Genomic DNA, 24,923 nt, shown 5'->3' on the forward strand with positions numbered 1-24,923 from the left:
CAATTTGCTGGACCACTCAGTACTCTCCATTCCCTTCCAACTACTCATGGATTCCCATGGCTCTTCGATGACTAGAATTTACTTGTGTACTTCTGCTCCCATCAGCTGACTTGCAGGTGTACCAAAATCTATTTATCCTAGTTGTACTTGCTCTTGTAAATGAATCACTTTAAAAAGTATAACAGAAATGATGACATATGAATTACAAAAAAAGCTAACTGCTCAAAAACTTTGTTACAAGCTTTAGAAATACTCATTGTTTTACTTTTAAAAATCTACTGTTGTAAAGTAATTAGCCTCCAACTAATAAAAATAAATGAGAAAAAAAAAGAAAAAAAAATCTACTGTTGAATTCAGTGTTGGTGAGAAAACTATAAGGTAAAAGAGGAAAGCCAGAGTCTAGAAAGAGTCTAAGCTTTGTTTTTGGAAATGTCGTCAAAATTCCAGTTCCATTTTAAGGAAATCACAAACAATAATGCACCAAGGGTGTGATTTATGCACAAAAGAGCAGCCTCAGTCAGAAACTCTGTTCTCAAAGAAAGGACCATTGCACTATACAAAAGAGGGCATGAAAATGGATTTACACATTAAGTTAAAATAATATGTTTAAAGTCTTAAGCCTTTACTATGATCCCCTGCTTTAAATGGCTATTGCAATGAACACATTAACTACCCACCCTGATAAAGCCAATTAAGAGGTTGCCTCAGTTCAGTTCAGTTCAGTTCAGTTGCTCAGCTGTGTCCGACTCTCTGTGACCCCATGGACTGCAGCACACCAGGCTTCCCTGTCCATCACCAACTCCCAGAGCTTGCTCAAACTCATGTCCATAGAGTTGGTGATGCCATCCAAGCATCTCATCTTCTGTCATCCCCTTCTCCTCCTGCCTTCAATCTTTCCCAGCATCAGGGTCTTTTCCAGTGAGTCAGTTCTTCTCATCAGGTAGCCAAAGTATTGGAGCTTCAGCTTCAGCATCAGTCCTTCCAATGAATATTCAGGACTGATTTCCTTTAAGATGGACTGGTTGGATTTCCTTGGAGTTCAAGGGACTCTCAAGAGTCTTCTCCAACACCACAGTTCAAAAGCATCAATTCTTCAGCACTCAGCTTTCCTTATAGTCCAACTCTCACATCCATACATGACTACTGGAAAAACCATAGCTTTGACAAGACATACCTTTGTCAGCAAAGTAAGGTCTCTGCTTTTTAATATGCTATCTAGGTTGGTCATAGCTTTTCTTCCAAGGAGCAAGCATCTTTAATTTTATGACTGCAGTCACCATCTGTCGTGATTTTGGAGCCCAAGAAAATAAAGTCTATCACTGTTTCCTCTGTTTCCCCATCTATTTGCCTACTGAAATGTATTCCCATTTTATAGATGAGGAAAGGAGGTTTAAGGTCAAGTAACTTGTCCACGCTTACATACCTACTTACTGGTGAGGCCAGAATTTAAAACCAAGTCATCATACTTCAACATCACATTCTTAATTTTGATCAAGGTTGCCTCATCATTTATACTCTAAACTTGAATATCTAAAATGCCACTTATAGCCTTATAATTCTCTTTGCATTGTAATGTCTTACTGTGCAAAGGAGAAGGCTAAAGTATAAAATAATCTATTATATCTTTTTTAGTTCCATACAGATTTTGCTGGGCTCTTCCAAAAGGATGCATCTCAGGAAGGTTGGCTGTGAAACCAATTTCTAAAGCAAATCTTGTTCTCTCAGTGGCTCTAACATCTAATTGTAGCCATGGAATTTGTCTATGGGAATGGTCCAGAATTTTGGCAAAGAATGACTACCTCAGGGCATGTTGGGAGTTCTAGCCTTTCTCCATCCTCAAAAATCCTTTATAGCATTTCCCAGATTTTGGAAGTCCCCTTTCCCATCTTGATACCCTTCTCTTATTTGACTTACACCAGAGATTTCCCGAGACTGTATTTTACCTAAAGAATGTTGAGGACCAGGGTGTAGGTAGGGGGATGGCAGTGTTTAAAAGTTAGAACACATACCCTGAATTAATAGTAATTGCTTCTACTGAAATTTATCCTCATCTGTCACCGTGGAATTCAAGATTCTCATTTGCTTAATATTAATAATATCAAAGGGGCTTCCCAGGTAGTGCTAGTGGTAAAGAACCCGCCTCCCATGCAGGAGACATAAGAGAGATGGATTAGATCGTAGGTTGGGAAGATCCCCTGGAGGAGGATGTGGCAACCCACTTCAGTATTCTTGCTGGAGAATCCCATGGACAGAGGAGCCTGGTGGGCTACAGTCCATAGGGTTGCAAAGAGTGGGACACGACTGAAGTGATGAAGCACACACCACAGATTATCAAAATGTAAAGCAATCATCAATCAATTAAAAATAAGTAAATATAATTTTTAAAAAGAGAAGCTACATTCATGATATATCTTTCCTCAGTGTAACCTGAGTTTGTCCCCAGAAATCTTAAAGGTGAGAAAAGGAAAAAAAAAAAAAGCAAGATTAAAAGATTTTTTTGGTCCCATTATTCATGGATTAAGCCTATAACTCTAACTCTAAACTCTAACTTGAGAGCTTATAACTATAAATCTTGTGAAATAATAGAAATCCTAAGACTATAGGGCTCAAAAAAAAGTCTAAAAGAAGCCAGCCTGTTCATCTCCTTCCTCCCCTCTTCCAGGCTAGTCCAATTTAAGCCATTTATTCCAGCCAGAATCCATCCTATTTTTGAAGTACGGTGGGGAATTAGAAACACTACTGCCTTCCTCTGTAGCTCATCTAGTGTTTAATAAATAACTCTCACTGTCATTAGAGTCTAAAAAAATCCTTGCGAACAGGGGCTGGATGGCACATCCTCATGAACCAAGGCACATGTACCAAGAAGGTCTTTGACTTTTCCCAAGCTGTGGGATCTCTGATGCACAATAAAACAAGCAGGCTTCTTTCTTGCTTACTACAGTGTTTTGTTTTTTTTTTTTTTTCTGATTTTTTCTTCCCAAGTCCCAAAAAACAAACACTAGACACAGGGAGGAAAAGCAAGGTCCTGTAAAACCTTTGGACTCTTGGAAACGGGCAAAGGATCAGGCGGTGGCAATACTGGGTCCTCTGAGATATCACTGAGCCATCTTCACAATGTAGCATCAGGAAGGCCAGGGCCATATTTAAAAAAAGGTTCCCCCAAAGGGAAGGAAGCTGAAGCTAAAAATATATCATGCCAGCTGTTACAAATGCTTCTCAAAGGAAGCAAAGCAACTAGAGTTACCTCTTTGAAGAGCAAATGAGGGGTTAAGGAAATAATGGAATTTTTCAGTTGCATGCCAGGTTGGCTACATTTTGGGGAGGAAGAAATTTTCCACTGAGAAAGAAAAATCTGTTGTTAAAAAGACAAAATAATTCCATGAAAATTTAAAAAGGAACTCCAGTAACACCAGTGGCTCCGAAGGCTTAGGTGGAGATAACCTACAGCCAGCAAGACAGAAGTGAGATCTCCAAGCCTTGCCCCTCTTTTCAGCTTCCAGGAGGCCACTTGCCAAGACCTCTTCTTATTAGACCTTCCGAAAGCTGAGTGGTCTCTCTCCTCCCTTTGAATATGTGTCCTGAAGGTTTTTTACAGGCTAGTTGGAATGAGTTTGAAGTAGACGGTGGCCTTGTAAGAAAATGAGAAGAGCAGAGGGAAAAGGAAGGACTTGAGCCAGATGAGTATTTTTGAAACAGCTGGCCTGGGCTGCCTAAGGGGCTGGTGGAATTGAAAGATTTTTTTTTTTTTTTTTCAATTGCAGATTCAGGGTTCCCAAAGGAGCCAATTTTCCTGAGATCTACATCACCTCTACTTTTTACCTTGCCTGATGAAGTAGTTTTGTTTTAGGTATTGGCTCCCTGAGGCCTAAGAGCCACCTTTCCATTAAGGGATGGACCCTAGACCCCACAAGAAGGTCGAGAAACAGGATCAAAGCCCAAGAAATATCCAGTAGGCCCCAGTAGTTTTTACTTTGTAACTTTCAATTTTGAAATAATTACAGATCCATAAGAAACTGCAAAAATACTACAGGGAGAGGTCCCATGTACTCATTCCCCCAGCATTGTCCAAGGTGACATTTTACACAACTGTAGTGTGTTAACGAAACTAGGAAACTGACACAAACATAATACTGTTAATGAGACTACAGACCTTACTCAGATCTCAGCAGATTTTGTACACACTATTTTCTTTGGTATGAATTTGTGCATCTTATCACCTGTACAAATGCATATGACCACCTCCACAATTAAGATCACAGTATGTTACTAAAGGTCTATTAGTACTGAGATCAAGTTGGTAACATGTCACAAAGAAAGAAGGAGTAATGATAAATGTCACTGTGAGGATGATGACAGAATGCTAAATGATCAATATTATCACTAAATATTTAGTGAATTCCCAAGAACACTTTCTCCTATATTTTGGAAATTTGATAATTTCACGAACATCTGTGTAGTGAGCCCAGGAATTTATAAAGTCCCTACTGCTGAGCAAATGTTTCTGGCAGGGCAGGCAGACAGGCTTCAGCTCACATACCATCTCTTATTGAATTATAGTGGCTGCCTTGAGGGGCATACTGAGGAGGATGTGGAGGCCACATCTGGGCTTAGCAGGACACAACCATTATCTAAGAGATGCTCTACCACGGGAGAATGGCAGCTGAATACGTGCCAGGAATTTGCCATCTCCAATATTTCTGTGACTTTTTGAGGGTGTTCTAGGTGTGAGGAAAGAGGGATAAAGAGGATAAAACCCCTGTTCCCAAGGGGTTCATAATCAGGAAGGGGAGGCAAAGATGTCAACCAAGAACTGGAACACAAAATGCTTGCTATATGGGTCAGTGCAAAGCGAGCATACTTGGGGCATATGACTTAGATGGTCTGTGACATTGGTCAAGTTATTTAGCTTCTCTGTGCCTTAGTTTCCTCATCTGTCAAATGGGGATAACAATATTAGCCACATCATGGAGCTACAAAAGTTCAATGAGTTAATATTTATGTAAAGTGTTTTGAAGAGTACCCAGCATGCAGTAAACATTATGCAGTGGTTACTGTTAATTTACTTTTCATAACCTATGGTACTAAATTTTTTTAATGTGTAGCTTTTATTATTATAAAAGTCAACTGAGGTTAATAAAAAGAAATACTGAGATTCCAAGCTGTACCATGAGAATGTAGATGAAGTGGGCAGCTCAGATGGAGCATTCTGGAATAATTTTTGCAACCCAAAGTTTCTGAGTTTTTACCTCAGATGAGGCTAGCAAAGGTTGGCATGTTTTTAAACCCAAATGTAAAGCATGCTAAGAAAAATCAAGTATTATCAACAGTTTGAATGAAAACAAGCTCCTTTCATCTGTAACTGCAGCACATAGTTTTCCCCCAGGTCAAAGTCCACCAGCGAAGAGTAGAAAATGGTTAGAAAGTCAGTCTGGGGCAATGGAGGTGGCACTGACCTCTATACAGCAGAATTCTGTGGGCTCTTAAGAAAACCTGGATGGTTCTTTTCCTGGAAGATTTACTTTTTCTATAGAAGACTTGACACAGAAAGAAAACTTAGAAGTGCTAAGGCAGGCTCCAGGCATGCTGTATTTGGAATTGCTTGTGACGGCCAAAACAAAGTTGACTAAGACTTGTATATAATTTGTGACAGCCAATACCTTGGTCCCACAGACTCATGATGAAGAACCTGCACATTCTTGCTCTCAGTCATCAGACCCCTGAGAAGCCTTAAAAAGAGAGCTAGGTACTGAAAGCAGATTCTTCCCTCTCGTCTAAAACACCTTGATGCTATCCAAAATGGTGCCTCATAGACTCTCAATGGTCCCAACTCATTCCTCTCTTATCTCATGGAGGACAAAGCCCAGCTCAAACCTCCTATGAGATCTCATTTAACTTCTGCAGTCACTAAAAGGCACTCTCTCCTCTGTATAAATGGATAAAAATAGGTTGATTCTTATTAAATTAGGGCATAGTTTTTGCCTCCTACTCTTAGTCTCATCTTAATCCCTTCCTTCAACAACCTGCATGGTTCTATCTATTTTTTAATGCATCATTTTCTTCATCTCAATGTGCAAGCACCTTCTCAAAGTCAATATACATGGAAAATCAAGCTTATAGCTAATTTATTGCCTCTTATCTCATTGGAATCACTAACTCAACTGTCTTCATCCCTTAAATGCCTATCATGTGTGAAGCACTTCCAATTGATCTCTAAGATCTCTTTTTTTCCCAGTGGTAGTTATTTTATTTAGTGGTAGTTGGCAAGGTGCTTTTTGCCTGTGTCCCCTCTGACTCTCTGTTTCCTCTTCTTCCTGGGCACACAGCAAGATCTACCACTTCCCTTGCTATTAGACGTGACCATGTGACGCAGTTCTAGCCAATGGGATGTGAATGAAGGTGATCTGTCCATGAAATATTCCCAAGAAGACCTCCCCCATCTCTTTCTCCTTCCTGTGGTTTGACAAGCCTGGTCACTTTGGGCTACATGTGGTGAAGACGGCAGAGACATGAGACAGAAAGAGCCTGGGTTAATGAATAACTGCTTAGAAGAATGTCACATGTCAATCAGGGACACCTGTTCTGGACTTTACATTAGTCAAAAACAAACTTTTTTGTGGGTTGGTTTCTTTTAGCAGCAAGGACTACCCCAAGAGATCAATGAAGGGTCCATTCTCATAAGATCTCTCTCTTGATAAATCCAATGATCACTTCTTGGTTCTCATTTTATTGGACCTATCAGTAGCATTTGAGTCACTTTTTCCTACTTGAAATCTTTTCTTCATTGCCTTGCCACACACACACACACACACACTTGACTTTTCTCCAACTTCAGTGGTTTCTCCTTGATTTGCTGCTTCTTCCCCCTTTCCCCAGTCTTCATGATGATGTGCTCAGGCTCAGTCCCCAGTCTTCTCTATTTGCATCTCTACCATGGTGATCTTATCTCATAGTTTCATAATTTTAAATACCACCCATGTGCTGGTAACGCCCAAAGGTCTATCTTAGGTCAGTCTTCTCTCCCAAACTGCATGCTCATATATTCAACTGCTTACTAGACATCTCTGATTGTCTAACAGATGTATAAAGTCACCATACAGGACACTGAACTTCCAACATTTTTGTAAGCAAAAAACCCTGGAGTCATTCTTGAATTCTTCCCCCGACAACTCATTTATTCTGTCAGGAAATCCTGTTGGCTGTACTTTCAAAACACATCTAGACTTCTCCCCCTCCTACTGTGGCCATCCTGGTCCAAGTAATCAATATCTTGCCTGGATTACTGCAATCGTCTCTTAACTAGTTTTTGTGTTTCTGTCCTTGCCCTGGTATAATCTATTCTTAACACAGCACCAAAATAATCCCCTTAAAACATGAGCCAGATCACATCACTCATTTGCCAAAAACCCTCTGAGGGGGTTGCTTAGAGCAAAAGTCAAAGTCCTTGCAACAACCCACAATACCCAGCACGATCTGTCCCTCCCCATCACCTCTGCAACCTCTACCATGGCTGTCTACCTCACTCACTCATTTTTAGCCAACAACCTTGTTTGTTTTTTCCCAAACAAGCTGGCACTCTTCTATCTTGTGATCTGAATCCTTAAGGCCAAACCATTTTCTGTTGCAGTGAAATGGTCATAGCATATCCAAGTCCCCCTAGACCACTCTGCATGGCCTGGGCTCAGGAAAAGTACAATGTAAATGAGCACAGAGTCTGGGGAGGGCAGTAAATGCTAGAGCTTTGCTTTTCATGGTCTTACCCAGTCCCTCTCATTCATTTAGCAGACACTTACTGAGTGCTTACTGTTGCCAGCCCTGGCCAGGGCATTCACATACATAATCTTATTTACCCTCACCACAACCCTCGCAGGTAGATATCATGAATGTTTCCATTTTGCAAGTGGTGACCTTGCTCAGAGAGGTGAAGTAACTCGGTGGAGTTGTAGGTAGCTAATTGCAGGTCTGAGATTTGGACCCAAGAAGCAGTGACACCAAAATCTTTTTTCTGTTCACTTTGCCAAGCTGCCTCCTAGGTGCTCAGGAGATATTTGATAGAAGCGTTGAGTGAATGAATGACCCAAAGGACTGCAGTTTGGATAAGCACAATCTAGCCATTATCGGCAATGCAGAGGAGTAAAGCAATGACATTAAGGTTTTGTTTAAGAGATGTTCTTAAAAAAAAAAAAAAAAAGATGTTCTTAAAATACAAGTGTTTGAATGAAACTTTCTGGAGGAAAGATCTGAGCTCTTATCTTCTTTACTGATGCTCTGGAAAAAGGTCTCTAATTCCTTTTGTAATATGTAGTCTTTTTTTTTATAATATGTAATATTACATCTTTTGTAATATGTAATATTTTTCTAATATGTAATCTAGTTATCTTCTTAAACCTCCAAGTTCTTTTCAGCTCAAGTATTACACTGGATTCAAAGGCCTAGGAGACCATGACAAGCATCTAAGCATTTCCTTCCCATCTGCTGGGCTTGGTAGCCACAGTGAAATATAAAAGTGACAATCTGATAACCATCTCAAATGCACTAATCTTATCAAGACCTGACAAAAATGTGTTACATCAGCAGAGATGGAAATGTGATGACCCCAGACTAATTGCACGATGGACGACAGAAAACTCAACCCCTTAAAATACAAAAGACCAAGTTTTGAGAGGGCCGGCAGCTAGCTCAGAGCTGCCTAACTATCTCTCCTAACTATCAAAGAATTTTGAAACAATTACTAGATTCTGTCACTAACCCAGGAAACTCGAGCCAAGAAGCTCTGTAGTCTCAGCCTGCATGTGTCTGTTTGAATAGTTCAAGCCATCACTTTCCATCACACGGAGTTAGTGAAACTGTTTCCTAGATTACTAGTCTGTGAAAAAAAACTGTCACAGAACCTCTTACACAATAAATTAATGATGCAATAATCACCTAATTCCCCAAATATGCAAGTTATCAATATCTAAATGTGAACATGGACAAAAGAATTTTAAAACCTTGTGTTGTGGCATTATCAAAGCAGTCTGTTAAGTATTTCTTTGATTATTTCACTGAAGTACTGTTTCAATCAATGTAGTGAAAATTCCACACATTTACGCATTTAAGAAAGCCATTTAAAAAGGCCCATTAGCCCCAAGATCCATGTGGAGGCAGAGGCCAAGAAGCTGTCACTGCCAATTCTTCATACTCTCAGATCTTTTCATTGGGGGTTCCTGTCTGTTGACAGGCACACACAGTCTAACCGCGAAAGCTTTTCCCCAAGAAAGTTATCTCGGGCCTGACGCCGCCTTCAGAGAGACATGCAGACTGGCATCAGGGAATTCTCTTTAGTGGTGGGCCACGCTCCCACGCAGTCACTTTATAGAAGTGCCAGTAGCATGCGTGCCCCTTTGCTCAGCCTAAGTGGGGAGCCACAGAGAGCCACCAGACCCAGGCCAGGTCCCATCTGTGGGCAGAGCACTTTCCTTTAGTGTCCAAAGAGCAGAGGGCTGCCCTCTGCTCTCCCCTCTGGCAAAGCCATTCCTGCCCCACCTCTCCTAAGGGGTTAGACTGAGCGAGAGAAGGCCACAGCATCCACACCAGGCCACAGACAGAGCAGCATTCTCAGTTAGCAAACCTGCTCCCCCTGGTCAGGAGGAAAAGTGACCCTGACAACCGGGGATTAAGACAAGGAGATGCAAGGGAGGGAACATTCCAGGGTGAAATTTAAAAAAAAAAAAAAGAGAGAGAGAGAAAGAAAGGAAGGGGGAAAAAAAGAGAGAAAGAAAGGAAAAGAAAAAAAAAAAGAAGTGGAAAAAGAAAAGAAAATGCACAAAGCCCATGAGGCTGTCTGGTTAAACATGGGTTAGAATCAGGTATAGAGCATCACACGGGAACTCAATGTCTTGGCAAATCCAAAAACCCCAGGTAAAAGGTACTGGGTGAAGGCATTTCTGTTTGTGGAAAGCGGAAGTTTCCTTCTTTCACCACTTAATCTTGTATTTAATTTTTTTTTCTTTTTGGTCTATTTGTAACCCAAATTTAAACCATCAATCATTTTTACCTGCCCAGGATTTTTCTGTTTCAGGAGTCGAAAGAACAACAAACACGGGGTCCAAAGAGCCCTTTCCCGCAGCCAATTCCAATCAGCCCTTCTCTCCCAGGGTTACGGGGTGCCCAGAGCAGACATTCCCAGCAGGACATGCCACACACAGCAAGTCACCAAACCAGACTGCACTAAAGGGCTTCCGGGGGACTTACTTGTACTTGTGCTGGTTCCAATCGTATTGATTGTGGTGGGGACGGATGAAGATGAGTAGAGGGGCACGTGGCCGTTCTCACACCCCAGACTTTTGTCCTGCCAGTTGGAGGCGTTGATGCAAATCCCAGAATCCCGAGAGTTCTGCCACCCATTAAGCTTGTCATCGGAGTTCTGTCTTTGGTGATAGTAGTGCGTCTGCCCATAATCCACAGAGTCCGAGCGGCCTCGGTTCTGGCCGCCAAAGCTGGTCGACGTGCGGTCTTCCAAGTGGTTCAGCCACATGGCCAAAGCACTGCGGTCTTCCAACGAAGTGGCCGGATGGATCAAAGCATAGGACAGCAGCTGCCTGCTCTCCTCGATGTGCTGGTTGTGTTCAATGGAGTGTGCCAGGATTTTGGGCAGCAGTTTCATATACTCTACTTTTGCGTCGAGGTTTCCTGGCTTCAGCAAAGGCAGGTGAGTTAACAGGAGGGAAATCACTTTATCCTTGGATTCCTGTTGCCATTGGTTAATGATTCCTGAAAAGGAAAATAGGCAGGGCAAATAAGCAAATACACCTACCATGGCACCAAGTGCCACACTGTATGAAGAGAATTTCTGGGGACTGGAGTCTCAATCTAGGTACCCCGGCTAAATTTTCTCAAAACAGCCTCTGCCTCGAGTGGAGAACTGACCTGAGGTTGTCAAGGGGTACTGACTTCAGTGAAACACTTAACGCTCTGAGATGTCTGGGTGCTCAATCTAACTCTAATGCAGGTCTCCAAAGAGGCTATGACCACTTTGGTACAAATGAATACAATTTACAGCTATTTTATTTCTTAGGAAAGTCTAGGCATACCCTCAGATAGGGGAATAAGGAATAAGAAAATCTCCATGGAAAAATGAGTATAATTAAGGGTCCATATTGTAGAGTCCTCAAAGGCAAGGCTGCTTTCCCTTCCCTAGACATCCCTGGAAAGTGGCTGGAGCCCTGGCAAGGGCATTTGTGTGAAGTGGGTAAAACCTTCTAGATGGAGAAATCTATCAGGAAAAGAAAGATGCCCCTCATGTGGGTGAAGCCTGCACCTTCCTCATGAGAAGCTGACTCAGAAACCAACTGTGATCTCAAAGCTAGAATCAACAATGGACCCAAGATGGGTCCAGTGGCATCTCTGATCACACATGCTAAGCAAGCTATTTTTCTTTAAGTATAGAAGATCTGTGTAGTTATCTTCATTATGGTAAAATTTACTTTTAAAATATACTTAATGTTTACCATTGTAACCATTTTAAGTGTACAGTTCTGTGGCATTAAGTACATTTACACTGTGGTACAGCCATCACCACTATCTACATCCAGATCTTTTTTGTCTTCCCAAACTGAAACTCCATATCCATGAACCACTAACTCCTCATTCTCCATACCCACAACCCCTGATGACCATTATTCTACTTTCTGTCTCTATATATCTGACTACTCTAGTTACCTCATGTAAATTGGGTAAATTGGGTTGGCCAAAAAGTTCATTCAGATATTTCTTAAGATCTTATGGAAAAACCCAAATGAACTTTTTGACCAACCCAACAGTATTTGCCCTTTTATGACAAGAATATTGCACTTAGCATAATCTCTTCAAGGTTCATCCATGAGAATGTTCTCAACACTCTTAAAAGGAATTCCTCTTATTCCTAACTACTCAAAACATAAACTTCTTGCCTTTAGGTAAACATGGATTACCTAATGGTAATGTTAGTAACATGGAGTAACTAATCAGGGGCTTCCCAGGTGGTACCAGTGCTAAGAATCCACCAGCCAATGCAGCAGATGCAAGAGACATGGGTTAGATCCCTGGGTCAGGGAGATCCCCTGGGGAAGGAAATGGCAAACCACTCCAGGATTCTTGTCTGGCAAAAATCCCATGGACAGAGGAGCCTGGTGGGCTACAGTCCATGGGTTGCGAAGAGTTGGACACAACTGAACACATAGACACACAAACATGGATTAACAGTACACTTTGCCTTTGAGAAGTAGTTTGCTCTGCAGACTGATAGTTATCCATGGGACCTGGGATGATAGGATGTCATTCCTAATACCTAAAGACTCGAACTCTGGCCCACTGATGACTCTATAAGGGCTAGAGCTTTCACAAAGTATCTGCAAGGTTGAAAAGGCATTTCTGGAATTTAGCAGAAGGGCTTCATAATTCTAGTGAGGCACAAATACATCAGACCAAGCTCAAGAATCAGTGTTGACCATGAGCTACAAACGCACCAGCTGCGAATGATAAGGCCTCTCAAGACGAAGGGATATATTCAAAGAACAGTATCAAGGGAGGAAGGCATGGTATGTCATAAAAGAATGTGGGCTTCAGAGTCAGGCACACAAATCCCAGCTCTGCCACTTAATTAAGGCAATGGAACTTTGGTAAGTTCCTCAACCTCTCTGAGCCTCAACTCTCTCATCAGTCAAGAGTGCTACCAACAGCACCTGCCCCTCCTTGTGTTACAGGATTAAATGAGGTAATGTAACAAAAAGACCACAGTCAAGTACTTGATGATAGAAATAATTCCTTCTATTTGTCTCTGCCTTAGTCAGGCCCATGTTAGAGTCATGTTGGGTGGTTTCCGATACCAAGTTTTAAAAATAATAGAGGCCAGAGATGATCCAGGAAAGGCCAGTAACTATTATCAGAATTGATACAAAGCTACAGTAATCAAGACAGCATGGTATTGGCACAAAAACAGACATATGGATCAACGGAACAGAATAGAGACCTCAGAAATAAACCCACACCCCTATGGTCAATTAATCTTCAACAAAGGAGGCAAAAATATACAATGGAGAAAAGACTATCTCTTCAGCAAGTGGTATTGGGAAAGTTGGACAGCTGCATGTAAATCAATGAAGTTAGAACATGCCCTCTTACCATACACAAAAATAAACTCAAAATGGCTTAAAGACTTAAACATAAGGCATGATAACATAAAACTCCTAGAAGAGAATACAGGCTAAACATTCTCTGACATAAATCATCCAGTGTTTTATTAGGTTAGTCTCCCAAGGCAATAGAGTAAAAGCAAAAATAGACAAATGGGACCTAATCAAACCTACAGCTTTTGTACAGCAAAGGAAACCATAAACAAAACAAAAAGACAACCAACGGACTGGGAGAAATATTTGCAAATGATGTGACTGACAAGGGCTTAATTTCCAAAATACACAAGCAGCTCATACAACCCAATAACGAAAAACAAACAACCCAATTAAAAATGGAAAGAAGACCTAAATAGACATTTCTTCAAAGAAGACACACAGCAGAACAACAGGCACTTGAAAAGATGCTCAACATCACTAACTATGAGAGAAATGCAAATCAAAACTACAATGAGGTACCACCTCCCCCAGGAGAAGTGCCATCATTAAAAAAGTCTACAAATAACAAATGCTGGAGAAGGTGTGGAGAAGAGGGAACCTTCCTATACTGTTGGTGGGAATGTAAGTTGGTGCAGCCTCTCTGGGAAAGAGTATGGGGATTTCTCAAAAAACTGAAAATAGAGTTGCCATATAACCGAGCAATCCTACTCCTGGGTATATGCTTGTACAAAACTATAATTCAAAAAAAATACGTGTACCCTTAAGCATAGCAGCACTATTCACAATAGCCAAGACATGGAAACAACCTACATGTCTATCAAATGATGAATGGATAAAGATGTGGTACATATACACAACAGAATACTACTCAGCCGTAAAAAAGAATGAAATAATGCCATTTGCAGCAACATGGATGGACTCAGAGATTGTGATACTAAGTGAAAGGCAAATACCATATGATATCACTTATACATAGAATCTAAAATATGACACAAATGAACTTACATAGAAAACAGAAAAAGACTCAGAGAACAGACTTCGAGTTGCCAAAGGTGAGGAGGAGAAGGGTGGATTGAGAATTTGGGATTAGCAGATACAACTTTTATATATGGAATGGATAAACAACAAGATCCTATTGTATAGCACAGGAAACTATATTCAATATCCTGTGACAACCCATATGGAAAAGAATATGAAGAAAGAATGTACATGTAGGTAAAACTGAACCACTTTGTTGTACAGCAGAAATTAACACAACATTGTAAATCAACTACCCCTCAATAAAATAAAATTTAAAAAAATTATCAGAGTTGGAAGAGGTAGAAAGTGAAAAGGTGAAAAATAATGGGGTTATTGAGCTTATAACTGAATATGAAGAGATGCTTTACTTTGTTCAAGTAGGGATTTCATAAGGAGATAGACAGTCAACTACTTGAAACAGAAGTCTTCAAACTGAAGCATGAGAGAAAAAGATTGGATGTGGAGAGTAAGTGAAGTGCCAGGATGACAAAAGACTCAGAAGAGCCGCCAAGGAAGGCTCTACAACTTCCATCTTGGGGGCTTGAAGAACAGAGATAGATGCTCCAGCAAAGCACAGTCAGACAGAAATAGAATGCAAGCCACATGTGTAACTGAAAATTTTCCAGTATTAAAAGGGGCCTTCCCTGGTGGCTCAGTGGTAAAGAATCCTCCTGCCAGTGCAGGAGATGCAGGTTTGATCTCTGGGGCGGGAAGGTCCCCTGGAGAAGGAAATGGCAAGTCACTCCGGTATCCTTGCCTGGGAAATCCCACGGACAGAGGAGCCTGGCAGGCTATAGTCCATGGGGTCACAAAAGAGTCAGACATGACGTAGCAACTAAACAACAACAACAGTATTAAAAGAATAGTAAAAAGAGGAGATGAAATAAATTTTAATGATATATTTTATTTAACCATTATACAGTTATATATATCACTATATTATTATTTCAACTTGCAATCAATATAAAATTATTGATGAAACATTTTGTATTCTTTTCTTTGTACTAAGTCTTCAAAATCCTGGGTATACTTCATATTACCAAAGGCAATCTACAGATTCAGTGCAATCTTTATCAAAATACCAATGAAATCTTCACAGAACTAGAACAAATAATTTTAAAATTTGTATGGGAACACAAAAGACCCTGAATAGACAAAACAATCTTGAAAAAGAACGGAGCCAGAGGACTCATACTCCCTGACTTCACGGTGGGCAGGCGTGCTAAGTCACTTCAGTAGTGTTCAACTCTGTGCAACCTTATGGACATGTAGCCCCGCTGGCTTTTCTGTCCACGGGATTCTCCAGACAAGAATACTGAAGTGGGTTGCAATGCCCTTCTCCACTCTAGCTTCAGACTATACTACAAAGATACAGTAGTCAAAAAAGTATGATACTAGCACAAAAATAGACACATAGATCAATGGAACAGGATAGAGTCCAGAAATAAACCCATGCACATATGGTCAATTAATTTACAACAAAGGAAGCAATAATATACAACGGAGAAAAGACACTCTCTTTAATAAGTGGCACTGGAAAAACTGGACAGCTACATGTAAAAAAATGAAATCAGAACATTCTTTAACATTGTATGCAAAAATAAACTCAAAATGGATTAAAAACCAAAAATGTAAGACCAGAAATGATTAAACTCTTAGAAGAAAACCTAGGCAGAACACTCTTTGACATAAATCACAGCACTATTTTTTCTGGATCCATCCTACAGCAGAGGAAATACAAGTGAAAATAAAATACACAGGACCTAATTAAACTTCTGCAGAGCAAAGGAAACCACTGACAAAATGAAAAGACAACCTACTGAATGGGAGAAAATATCTGCAAATGATGTGACCAATAAAGGGTTAATTTCCATATATATGTATACACACACACACACACACAGAGTTCATACATCTAAACATCAAAAGAAATTAAAAAATGGACAGAAGAACTGAATAGACATTGTTCCATAGAAGAAATACAAATGGCCAACAGGCACAAGAAAAAATGCTCAATACTGCTAATCATTGGGGAAATGTAAAAAAACACCACAGTGAGATATCACCTCACACCTGTCAGAATGGCTATCATCAAAAAGACTACAAATAACCAAAGTTGGTGAGGGTGTGGAGAAAAGGGAATCCTTGTACACTGTTGGTGGGAATATATACTGGTGCAGCCACTATGGAAAACAGTATGGAGCTTTCTCAAAAAACTACAAATAGAACTACTATATGATCCAGAAATCCTACTCTTGCATATATATCTGAAAAAAAAACCACCCAAAAACAGTAATTTGAAAAGATACATGCACAATGTGCACAGAAGCATTATTTACAGTTTTCAAGGTGTGCAAGCAATCTAACTGTTGATCAACAGACTAATGGATAAAGAAGGTGTGGTGTATATACAATGGAATACTACTCAGCCATAAAAAAGAATGAACATGGGTGGACTTGGAGGGTATTATGCTAAGTGAAATAAGTCAGACAAAGAAAGACAAATACTGTGTGCTATTACTTATATGTGGAATCTTTAACAGGACAAACTAGTGAATATTAGAAAAAGAAAGCAGACTCAGATATGGAGAACAAACTTGTGGTTACCAATGGGCAGAAGGAAGGGGAAGGGGGAGTACAGGGGTAGGAGTTTAAAAGGTGCAAACTATTATGTGTAAAATAAGCTACAAGAATATCTTATACAACACAGGGAATATAGCCAATATTTTATAATAACTATAAGTAGAGTGTGAACTTTAAGAATTGTGAATCAATCTATTGTACACCTATAACTTACACAATATTGTACATCAACTAATTTTTTTTTTAATCCAAGGTGTACTCTGCCACTGACAGCACATCTCAGCTTGGGTTAGCCACAGCTGAAATGCCCAGAGGCCATGTGTGGCTGGTGGCTACTAAATTGGCCAGCACAGGGCTAGAGACATTCAGATGGGGAAGGGGGGTGGGAGGGCACGAATGACCTCACCAGGTCCCTTCAAGGTTCCTGACTCTATATTTAGCAAATTGCCACCTGATGCAAGACAACCCGTGCATTCCAGTAAGTATATAGCCTTTCTTTTAAAGTTGCTCTAGGAGATGAAGAAATCACCAATGCTAATTTTCTCATCGATACATTTCCAGCAAACACCTGGCATGTTTTAAATTATGGATATGCTTAGGATGAAGATAAAGTCTATTCGTTAAGCCCAAGGAATTGAAGAGTCACTGGCAAGCAAAAGGGCCTGAGTAGAAGGTGAATCTATGCCTGATGCCAACGTTGATCACATGTAGCCAGTGTATACCCTGGAAAATGGATGTTTAAAAATGAAATCTGGGAACAAACTTTAATACAAATCCATGAGGCTAAGTAAGGAACTCCCTAGCTTTTTGTGAGGTCACTTCCCTGTTTGGGTAGTCTACCCTTCCACAAAAGGTCAGCCTAAAAAAAAAAATCAGAAACAAAAACAAAATGGAAATAGGACTCAGAGTACAAACTGAACCTCTGATTTCCATGTAAGCCCGCTCTGCCAGGGATTAGCCTGGGATCCAGGGGAGGAACAAGCACAGCAAAGAGGAAAAGAAAACCAAAACCTGCTGACCCTGGTCCCTTCCAGGCCCGAAATGCTTCTTTTTCTACCTTTGGGACAGGGCTGCTTGGATGCCGTGGGGCTATGGCGTGGCCAAGGAGACAACTATGACTTTTATTTACTGCCTCTGGGAACATGGACATATGATGGCCTTCCGACGGCCAATGGATCAGACTGTTTTTGCCGCTGCTCCAGCTGCGATGTTGACAGCTAACAGTACTCAAAGTTTTCTATGCGCTAGGCACTCTTCGAAGCTCTGTGTATGCAATTCCTCATTTAATCCTCAAATGAAGCTTATGAGACAGGTCCTATTACAGCCTTACTTTATAGATGGGGACACAGAGGCACAGAGAGGTCAAGTAACCTGCCTCAGGTTCTCCAGCTAGTGAGGAGGCAGAATGAGGTATGCAAATTAGCATAAAGATACATAATGACTATCATGCTCGAGGAGCTTGGCTATAAGCTAAATACATTAATATTTATAACACATAACTAATTATATACTACATATATAATTATATACTGCATATATAATTATAGATATGTAATTATATAATACAGTAAAATATAATTATATAGCATGCAATTACATATGAATCATTTATGTGTGAATTATATTTACAAATATAATAATGGAGAAACATTAAAAGAATACATGAATCAACAAGAGTTGGGTCAGCTGTGGAAGTATAGAAAAAAAGAAGTTACAGAGGACAGTGTACCTTTTGGGGTTTTAAAATATGTCCACTATGTCGCTGACAGTCCTTTCCAAAAGGTAGAGCCAATCAACTCCTTCTAGATGCAGGCTGTAGTTAGTGAATCACTTCTATCCAATGGAATGTATTAATAGCAGAAGCAATAGGGTGTGACTTCACGGATTGGGTTATAAGCGGCATTGCAGCTTTTCCCTTGCTCTCTCTTGGGTTAGTCACTCTGGGGGGAGCCAGTGGCCATGTTGGGAGGAAACTCAAGCAACTCAATAGGGAGGGAGGTCTGATGGGAAGGAACTAAGTCCTGCTACCAACAGCAGTACCAACTTGGAAACTGAATTCTTGGCCCCAGCGAAGCCTTCAGGTGATTATATACCAGAGAACATCTTGAAGGACCCTGAGTCACATTCCTGATCCAGAGAAACTGTGTGATAACACATTTATTGTTGTATTAACATTAAGCTTCTAATTTTGGGGTAAAGATAACTAATACACCTATCCAAGTGCCCCTCTAGGAAAAAGGAAGTTTTAGCCCTTTGGCTTTGAGTAGTTCTGTCCTTTGAGGAAAGTCATCCTCATTCTGAGCTGGACTCTTCATGAAGCTCATCTGTTGCCACTAAACGCTCCCCTCACTGTGTCCCTCATCCTGGTTATCCGCTCACCAAACAACCTCTTGACTATGATAGCACTCCAGGTACCTTCAGGGAGAGGATGAACTAATCATACAGATGAGGGATTTCTAGATTCCATGAGGATGATGATTTTTCAGGGCAACTTAACAAGTGGTTTCTGATTATGATGTGTCTTCCCGTGGAGCCCTTCCTGTGCTGATTATATGGACTGTGAGTACATCTTGTCCCTCTGAGTACATGAGGTCCCTCCTCATGGCCCAGGGTCTACTCCCCTGCTTTCTAGGTAGTACTGAGTCAACCTCTCAGGGGAGGATCCCCAGGTGCTAACGAGAGAGAGAATCTCCACCTTCAAATAGAAGCCAAGCAGGCATGCAGGGACTTGGGACAGGAATGGCAGGTCCTGACCGGTTGCCCACTGGCCTTCTTTGTAGCATACACACCACTTTCCAGGGAAAAGGGGCCTTTACTGAGATGTGTATTCAAGGGATTCTCCTCATTGAGGAGACCCAGGAATCCTCAAAATGTTCAATCAATCACATCCATGATGCAGTTTCTATTATTACTCACGCCAATATCACCCTAGTCAGTTAGACAGTCTAAAAATCACCCTAGTCAGTTAGACAATATCACCAATATCACCCTAGTCAGTTAGACAGTCTAGAAAACAGAAGTCCAAGAACAAGGTTTAGTCTCTTCTGTCAACTCTCCTCTATTACTTCTTGTAAATATTTCCTCTATTATTCCTCTGGATAAGGGCAGAGATAAGAGTTTACTGGATGTCTTAGGTGGGCAAAAGCTAATGATTTATAATGTATAAACTGGTGACATATGAGTAGTAAGAAAAAAAAAATCCTGAAAGAGCTATAATTAAAGTCCATGAGGATTAGGAAACTGTCCCAATGATTCTTGGAGTGACAAAGAATGTGTTTAAATACCAAGTCTGGTATTATTACTACACAATGGTATGTCAATGTTTAAGGGCTCCAGTTGTTAGTAAATTACCCTTAAATTGCTATTTTATTATATCCTTGTTTTCAGTTTAATAACATTTACCATAAAAGGGTTTCTCACAAGTGTATTTAGGCAATTTGCTCATGCGAGAAATGGCTGGAAATTAAATGCACACATTCAAGAACTACGGGTTAAGTAAAAGTGCTAAAAGGCAGAAATACCAGTGGGTTTTAAATGGTCAAATGCTCCCTGGAAGAATTTGTATTATAAACTCAATTCTGGAATATCATGTAATAAGGGCTTCTAAATGCAGTACATCTCTGCACAGATCAGGGACAGAAGGATAGCAGGAATACCACACATGCATGTGGCATGGGATGGGAACTGAGAGGGTACCTAAAAAATTTTGGGGAAAATGGCAAATACCAACATGGCAAATGATGAGATTCCTGTGTTGGCACCTGCATTTGCCTACTGTCTCTCAAGTGATCCTCTTGAGCTAGAGATGGCTAAAGAAACATCCCCATAATGTGGGGGAGCCCAGCAAGATATGTGGATTAGCCCAGCTGTGATGGGGGACCCAGATAACATGGGATTACTGAGCTCCTAGAACTGCAAGAGGTGCTTTAAGCAGACACAAAGGATTGAGAAGATAGAAACCTCCTCCTAGACTTCCCTGGTAGCTCAGGCGGTAAAGCTTTCCACCTACAGTGAGGGAGATCTGGGTTCGATCCCTGGCTCAGGAAGATCTCCTGGAGAAGGGAATGGTATTCTTGCCCATCCCCATCCCCCCACCCCACCCCCCAAAAAAAGAGAAACCTCTTCCTATTTTTAAGGAGGGTAATTGCTGGCTACTGGGCCCCATGGATCCCTGCCTGTTGGTCTTAAGGCCCTTGTGTACTCTCTCTCTCTCTTTTTTTTTTCATTTATTTTTATTGTACTCTCTCGTAAAACTGAATCTGAACAGCAGCACATGACCGATAGAGAATGGTGGAGGAATTCTGGGGTTAGGTCACAAAAAGCATTGCAGCTTCCACCTCACTTTCTTGGTTCACTTGCTCTGGTGGACGTGATGGTCACACCAATTTATGAAGACACTCAGGCAGCCCCAAAAGAGGCCTGTATGGGGAGGAACTCAGGCCTCCTGCTAACAGCCAGCACCAACTTGCCAGCAATGTGAGTGAACCACCTTGGAAGTGAATTCTCCAGCTCTAGTCACTATCTGGATTGCAGCCTTGCAAGAAATCTTAAGCCAGAACTACCCAGCAAGACAACCCCAAATTTCTGACCCTCAGAAAACTGTGAAATAAATTTTGTTTTGTGAAGCCATTAAGTTTGGGGGTAATTTGTCATATAGCAATAGTTAACTAGTACTAGTAGCTTCATGTTACTTGGTAAAAAAGAATCACTTGAAAATGCTTCTGCCCTTTGAACTTACTAGAAAAGTCAGGAATCTGTGTTGGTGGATTCTACAGCTCATTATAACCACCAGCAATTTCTCTAAGAACAGGATAATGGTTAGGTGCTAGTCACTCACAGGCGCCTGACTGTCCTCAACGGGCAAGAACCAGGTACCTCTGACCCCAACAGATATCTACAATGACCCTTCTCTGCTCCCAAGCCATCTTGTCATCTCCTCAATGAGGAGTTTTCATCTGAGTCCTTTTTCTCCCAGGTATGGGCATGGCTGGCCATTCCAGGAGGTCTTTGCTCCTGAGTGATCTAGGCCAGCAGTGGATCTCACCCCAGGTCAAGTTAGGGTTGGAATTCACCTGGAATTCGGGCTTCTGACCTCCTTCTGGCAATGACTAACTCTCGTAGGTCTGAGGCTGTCCCTTCCCTGAGGGCACATAAGACAGGCCAGCTCCCCCAACCACTTGCCTCAGTTCTGACTCTGGCCTGAAGAGTATGCAGACATCTCCCACAGCCATATCTCCAGCCCAGCTTAACATGTCTAAAACGGAACTCTTGCTTTCCCTCTCACTAGATCTGCACCTTTGGTCTTCTTATCTATCTCAGCATATGGCTTTTCCATCTTCACAGGAGCTTAGGTGGAAACCCTGGAGTATCCTGACTACTCTCTTTCACATCCTATATTTTATCTGTTAACAAATCCTATGTGCTGGGTCTTCAATATATATCCATAATCTATTCTTTAACCATGCTTCTGCATTCCACCTCCACACCCCGCAAACAGTCTGTTATCAAAATAACAAGCAGGATGATCTTTTTATATAAGAAGATAAGTCATGTCACTTCTCTGATCAAACATTCCAATAGTAAAAGGCAGAGAGTAAAAGACATATGTGTGCTCAGTGTTCAGTTGCTAAGTCAAGCCCAACTCTTTGTGACCTCATGGACTGTAGCTAGCCAGGCTCCTCTGTCCGTGGGATTTTCCAGGCAAAAATACTGGAGTGGGTTGCCATGTGCTTCTCCAGGGGATCTTCCTGACCCAGGGATCAAAACTGCATCTGCTGAGTCTTCTGCATTGACAGGCGGACTCTTTACCCCTGTGCCACCTGGGAAGCCCTGAAAGCCACAGAGAGGCCTACTAGCCCCTCTGTGATCTAGCTTCACCTCCTTCCACAGTCCCACATTCATGTCAGTCCATCCTCGCTCCCTTGCTGTTCTTTACATGGCAGACCTCGCCCTAATCCCCAACCTTTGCACTGGCTGTCTTTCAGCCTGGAATGTTCTTCCCTCAGATCCACATTCACCCTCCCCCAGCCCTGTCTTTCCTCAAATGTTACCTTCTTAGTGAGACTTTCTCTGCCCACACTTTAAAACTGCCCACACCAACCCCTCACCCCACACTTCCTTATCCCTCTGCCTGCTTTACTGTCCTCCGCAACATTTATCACATGACTTGCTGTGTACCACACTGCTTCCATCTTTCTCTACTAAAACAAAACTTCACGAGGGTAATGATTTGTCTCCACGTTCCCTTGCATTACCATCTCCTTATTAATCACATTTTAAAATGGCTATATAAAATTGCCCCCAGGCCTTTTGTTTGATAGTGGTTTTATTAGACTTTGGGGTTTCTTACTCAAAAATCTGAGGTGGTACTTGGAAATTTCCTTTAAAAAAAGACTAATGGACTGAGTGACCTGCAAGCAACAGAAGGTACCGTCACCCCAGAACTGTTCTGTCACCTCTTTCTTGTTTGATTCTTGAGGAATTCTGACTAACATTAGCTCTAATGTCAAATAAATTAGGAATATGTAAAAACGGAAAATAAAATGATTAGCTCAGTTTTCAAAACCTTTACTCCATCCCCCATTTCAATATTCTACTTAGGATGGAAAATTTCCCCAAGTGCTAGAAAACAAAAGCGTAATGGGTGCTTTTTCTGCTTGTAACTGACACCAATTAAAGTAATCTTCATGATAAAGATTTGTTAGGCTGAGACAGCAGAATTAAATGCATTTAATACGACTCTTTGGCAAACATCTGTTGAAGAAAGAGACAAAACCAGTGCCAACAGGGTCGTGTTAAGACGGTTACACGTCCCAATTTTTTTGACCATAAGTGATCATGTTAAAATAAAACCTCATAGGAATGGGTCTCCAAAGAGTCATATATTAATAAATTAGAGATGAAGGAAATGTTACTTTACTCTTGACAAATGCAAAGCAAATCCTTGCAAACCACATTTGGCTAGTGTTGTTGTGTTTTTTTTTTTTTACTCAAAACCCCTCCGAGGACAGGCTATAAATGTTCCAAAAGCAAGAGGTTTTCCCACTCACTAATCTTCAGTGCCACTCTTGCCCTCCCAGACCACCACTGACAAACCCCACATACCACAAAATGACTGTCCAATCATATTTCAGAATAATAAATTAGCAATCCTCACGCTGACCTTACAGAGGAACAAAACAGGTTCCGCAGCCCTGCACTTAGAGCGAGGCCTTGCTCTGCAAGAAGCAATGGAAACAAGAGTCTGAAAAGAAGCACACTGTGGTCCAGGGAGCCACTTGCAATGAGCTTTGTTACCGAAGAACTCCAGAACCAAAATCCTTGGCAACGTCTAGACGAAATCAACCAGGGAGTGTCAGGAGGAATGTAAACAGGCCAAATCACAAAGCAATAATCTGTGCTTGATCCAGCAGACCCAACTGAACAACAGCCGTTTCACACAATATTCAAACCATTCAATCCTATAGGGAATTAACCCTGAATATCCATTGGAAGGACTGATGCTGAAGCTGAATCTCCAATACTTTGGCCACATGATGCAAAGAGCTGACTCCAAATGTTTGGCAAGATTGAGGGCAGGAGAAGGGGTGACAGCTTGGATGGCATCATCGACTCAGTGGACATGAGTTTGAGCAAGACTTCGGGAGACAGTGAAGGACAGGGAAGCCTGGCATGCTGCAGTCCAAGGGGTCGCAAAGCGTCAGATACAACTGAGCAAGTGAACAACAACATGAATCCGGCAAGGGTCAGAGTGAACCATCTCTGAGCACATGGAGCCTTACAATGTCTTGAAGTGAGCCTGGACTATCGACTCACTAGGTCCCACACTTTCTAAAATAATGAGGAAGTTGTTTGACAAAATTTCCCATTTTGAGAGATGAGAATCCAAAGTGTGAGTGTGAATGTGAGTGCCCTGGGATGTGTGTAAATGTTATCACCAGGGAACAGCACACACATATGCCTAACATACCCATGATGGAAAGGTGGACAGTAAAATGTATGCATCACTCACTTAGGTAGGGAATCTTAAATATATGTACAAGTTATTCAACAGAGGATAGAATGGACAAGTATGTGAAGGTAAGATATTTAAATCCATGGTCACAAATTAACTGTTAATGTATTTGAAAAAGGGGCCTGGTTAACTGCCCAAGGACAGAGTTGGGTGACCAACCCTAGGACAGAGCCAATCCCGCCCTGGAGTCCTCATTACCCACAGCCCTGCAGAGGGAGTTA

General features: G+C 41.3%; 1 protein-coding gene across 3 annotated transcripts in view; it reads right to left on the reverse strand.

Moving 5' to 3' along the window:
* Positions 1-24,923, reverse strand: part of SAMD4A (sterile alpha motif domain containing 4A) — a 221,876-nt gene that overhangs the window by 76,795 nt on the left and 120,158 nt on the right. For all 3 annotated transcript variants that reach the window (XM_043919926.1, XM_043919928.1, XM_043919927.1), the window contains exon 3: positions 10,231-10,749. In XM_043919926.1, the coding sequence (XP_043775861.1) occupies positions 10,231-10,749 (519 nt within the window). The remainder of the gene's footprint in view (positions 1-10,230; positions 10,750-24,923) is intronic.

The sequence above is a fragment of the Cervus elaphus genome, chromosome 12, assembly GCF_910594005.1.
Source record: "Cervus elaphus chromosome 12, mCerEla1.1, whole genome shotgun sequence".
Lineage (NCBI taxonomy): Eukaryota > Metazoa > Chordata > Mammalia > Artiodactyla > Cervidae > Cervus > Cervus elaphus.